This window comes from Triticum dicoccoides, chromosome 2B (assembly GCF_002162155.2).
Source record: "Triticum dicoccoides isolate Atlit2015 ecotype Zavitan chromosome 2B, WEW_v2.0, whole genome shotgun sequence".
In the NCBI taxonomy this organism is placed as follows: domain Eukaryota; kingdom Viridiplantae; phylum Streptophyta; class Magnoliopsida; order Poales; family Poaceae; genus Triticum; species Triticum dicoccoides.
In genome coordinates this window covers 9,669,394-9,673,411 of record NC_041383.1, presented here as the reverse complement: position 1 = coordinate 9,673,411, position 4,018 = coordinate 9,669,394, and the positions used below count along the sequence as shown (strand labels likewise).

At 43.3% G+C, this 4,018-nt stretch overlaps 1 protein-coding gene across 1 annotated transcript; it reads right to left on the bottom strand.

The window, feature by feature from the left end:
* Positions 1-342: 342 nt before the first annotated feature.
* Positions 343-1,623, bottom strand: LOC119366798 (bisdemethoxycurcumin synthase-like). Its single transcript, XM_037632514.1, has 2 exons — positions 1,433-1,623; positions 343-1,337 (listed from the first exon to the last, which is right to left on the bottom strand). The coding sequence occupies exons 1-2, from the start codon at positions 1,620-1,622 to the stop codon at positions 343-345; spliced, it is 1,185 nt and encodes a 394-aa protein (XP_037488411.1). The 5' UTR covers position 1,623.
* Positions 1,624-4,018: the final 2,395 nt, after the last annotated feature.

Genomic DNA, 4,018 nt, shown 5'->3' with positions numbered 1-4,018 from the left:
GGATGTTGTACACACATTTTGTTAGTCAAACTGAAAAACCAAAAAATCTGTGCCCACTTTACAAACCCAGATGGAGGAACTAGCATGCATAGTGCAGTGGAGAAATAAATCATGTGAGCAATACTTTTACACTGTCTTGCAATATAGATTCATTAATGGCTGTCAAAATCAGCACAAACCATAACATCGTACATTATTGGAGGTAGTTGATATTTGATTTGGTAACCATATAGGTTACAGATCCAATCAAAATAACTTTTGGATGAGAACAATTAAAATAGTTGGGCACACAGACTTTAATCTTATTCTCCGCTGCTGCGTACATAGCTTAACGACGAAGCGCTATTTTTTCTTGAGAGCGCCGGTTGCATGGAGCACCATGGTCTCGATAGTGAAGCCTGGTCCAAATCCCACCATGGCCCCCCACTCAGCTTGCTCTCCTTCCTCCTCCATTCGACGCTGTAGCTCATCAAGCACGAAGATCACGGTGGCGCTAAACATGTTCCCAAACTTCTGTACGACAGTTCTGCTCGCCGCTAGCTTCGTGGGCTCCAACTGGAGTGTCTTGTCAAGTTGGTCCAAGATCCCACGGCTGCCAGGGTGCACTGCCCAGAAGAGGTCATTCCATTGGAAGTCCATCTCAAGTGGACCAAACGCTTCCAGAAGACAAGGTTCCATGGTGTCTGCTACCAGTGTGGGCAGTTTGGTGTAAACTTTCCCATGAGTGCCATTGCTCCCCAAGTTCAGGGTGAGCACATTCTCAGTGCTCGGCACGAGGGTCTGAGAGACGGACACCATCTCAAACAGAGGATTCTCGATGGGGTGCATGGGGTCGGCGCCGACGATTACCGCGCCTGCCCCATCACCAAACAATGCATGAGTGATGAGGGTGTCTAAGCAGTCCCCTTCGCCGGGGCTGCAGAAGCCAGAAATGGCGAGCTCCACGCAAGCTACGAGGACGCGTGCCCCACAGTTATTCTCAGCAAGGTCCTTGGCTAGGCGCAAGGCGGAGCAGCCGGCGAAGCAGCCGTTAAGATGGAGCATGGTACGACAGACATCGGCGCGAAGGCCAAGGAGTGAAACCAAGCGTACGTCAGCGCTTGGGGCGCCAGCGTCAGAGTTGGTGCTGACGATAAGGTGGGTGATGTCACTGGCCGGACGGCCCCACTTTGCGATGGCCTTCTTTGCTGCTGCTGCCGCAAGCTCTGGAGCAGCCTTGGCCACGATATCATGCCGAGCCTCACGGGACGGTGACGTGTTGTCCAGCAAGACAGGGTGGGAGTTGAGCAGTTCATCCGTGTGGTAGAAGAAACGATTCTCCGTGCCCGTTAGACCACCTGATATCAGTTTTAGAGATCCAAAAACCCAACAACATAAATCATGTCAGATCATACGTGTCTGCTTAGATATTTCAGTATGTTTGGGTGCTTACATATTATCTTGAATGTGTCTTTATGGTCAGTAAGGTGCTCGCTCTTGGTAACGCGGAAATAATAGTCAGGGTACTCTTCTTGGGACACCTTGTTCGCCGGATTTGCTGTTCCGATAGCCAGCATTGCCGCGGAGCCTTCCGCACGCTGCGCACACCGGATCTCACTAACCTTCGGTGAGCTGCCTGCCATGGTCTCGGTGCAGTAACCTGCTATATATTTCAGTCACTGTACGTTGTGTCGACTAAAAGCTTAGATGTGCCAATAAAGCACTGAAGATGTATCTATCATCTCTAGTAATCATAGAAAAAGCTCAAAAACTCCAAGAAAGAAGCACAATGCATTTTTTTCAATTTCTCAACATGGGTAAACAAAAAAAAAGCCATTTTGTGACGTGAATAAAACAAAGAATATTCCATGCTATCAGTAGCAATGTTAATCACATCTCTAGTATACTAGGACACTTAATTTGTCACTGCACACTATATATAGGGGCATAAAGTAACTTTCTTCTTTTGTTTTTCTTATTGGCAATGGGGAAATGCTTAGCTTGAATTATGGTTAACATTTATTATATTTTGTCTTATTTGATAATACGAAAAATAAATATAAGTAAATAGATGTATTTTTTTTCTAATTTCTTGTTTTTTTGGAAGTTTGGAAAATTTGAATCACCCATTACACACTACAAAGTGTAAGATTGCACTTTTTGAAGGTGTGCATAACAAATGAACTTATTAGTTCGTTTTTCTTGTATGCACAGGTTAGGTTATACATAAATCTGTTTTTTCGCAGGAAGGTTATAAAGAGTACAAGGATATTAAGATGGGTGGATGCTAATCCAGAAGCTTAAGAAAAAGTGTGACTTGGATATAAGAAAAGTACAGGCCACTGATGAATAGACATAGACATAGGTTTAGGGACTTACCTTGGTCGTCGACCTGATAAGTCTTAATACACAGGTAGATAAGAGCTTCCACCTGTGTATGGGACAAACTAAGCAGCAGACAACAATTATGCACTGTGTTGTGAGATGGGAGGGATCGAAGGAGGTGCCAAATATTTAAAGGCAGCAGAAGCAGAGCAGGTGGACGGTTGGGGATGCTGATAAGCATGCACCGATGCAGATATACCTCAACGTTGCTCAGTGTCGCCCCTCGCCGAGAAGATAATTCCGATCCGCCGCCTTTCCATCCACCCGGTTTGAATTTGGTCAACATTTTGAGATGTCCTTCTCATTAGAAAGAAAATACCCTGGATTCAACCTCATGTCTAATTGCCTTGCAATGTTTTTCCAAGTGGTGACAGTATACAGATTCATTTAAGATGCAAAGCATGCACCGATGCATGTATACCTTAATGTTGCTCGGCGTCGGTGGAAGATAAATTATAAATTCTGATCCGCCCCCTTTCCATCTTCCCGTTTTCAATTTGGTCAACATTTGGGATGTCCTATCCTTAGAACACAAATCCCCCGCATTTATCCTCTCGCCTATTTGCCTTGCAATGTTTTTCCTAGTGGTGGGAGGATACCCTAACCAACAATGCACAGAAAGCGTTAGCCTCCTTGCTTGAGAGATTTGGAAGGAAATGAATGCTCGTGTTTTCAAGGCCAAGGCAGCGCTGGTGGAGGTTGTTGTGCATATCATCAAGGATGAAACGGCTATCTGGGTCCTAGCTGGAGCGAGGCATTTGGGTAATGCAATGCTACTAGAGTAGCCATTGTATCTGTTATCGCCTAGGCGATTTTGTATTGAACTTCACCCTTCTTGTTAATCAATAAAAATGGCAAGTCTTTTGCCTCGTTTCAAAAAAAAGTATACAAATTCATTTAAGCATGTTGAGACATTCCAACATCGTACCACAACAAAAATAATAAGCAGGCAATGAATCCCCATTGGTTCCACTGAAACGATTAAAATGGCTTGTAAGACACAAGACAAAAACTTAAACGAATGGAACAAATGGAAACACCGTGAAAAACTATACTTAGAGGAAAATTCGACCATTCTAAAAAATGTCCAGAATTGTTCTTTTATACAAACTGTTAAGTGCACTATCAAGATTCGAACCCGCCATCAATGAATATCCTAATGGCTGTGCAATTTGACAATACTAAATGGGAAGAGGTAGTAATCTGGCATGCAAACTGTATTCTAAATATTTTTTGTTATTTGATTTTTTTTTTAAGAAATGGTCTGTCAGTTCTTTTATATCGGGGTAATCAATACTAATACTCCCTGCATTCCTTTATATAAGGTGTATTTGTTTGGTGCGGTGACCAAGGCACATAATTGAGGAGCATTTTGGACAAAAATACCTTTAACTAATTAGGTAGTTAGATGGTTAATTAGGGGCAACAAAATAACGAGTGGGATAACAAAAGGCAACTGAATCTTGCAGCACCAGATTAAAATCAATCAGTGGGATGGGATAGAGAGAAATGTGAGTGCATGCAATTAGGGAGAGAGATTCTTTTCTACGACCTTCCTACTGGGAACTACGTAGTACTTTTTATCTATGGCATGTAATGGATGGTTGAAGGGCACGCAAGGAAAACTGCATGGAAAAAAGAAATACACCTTACA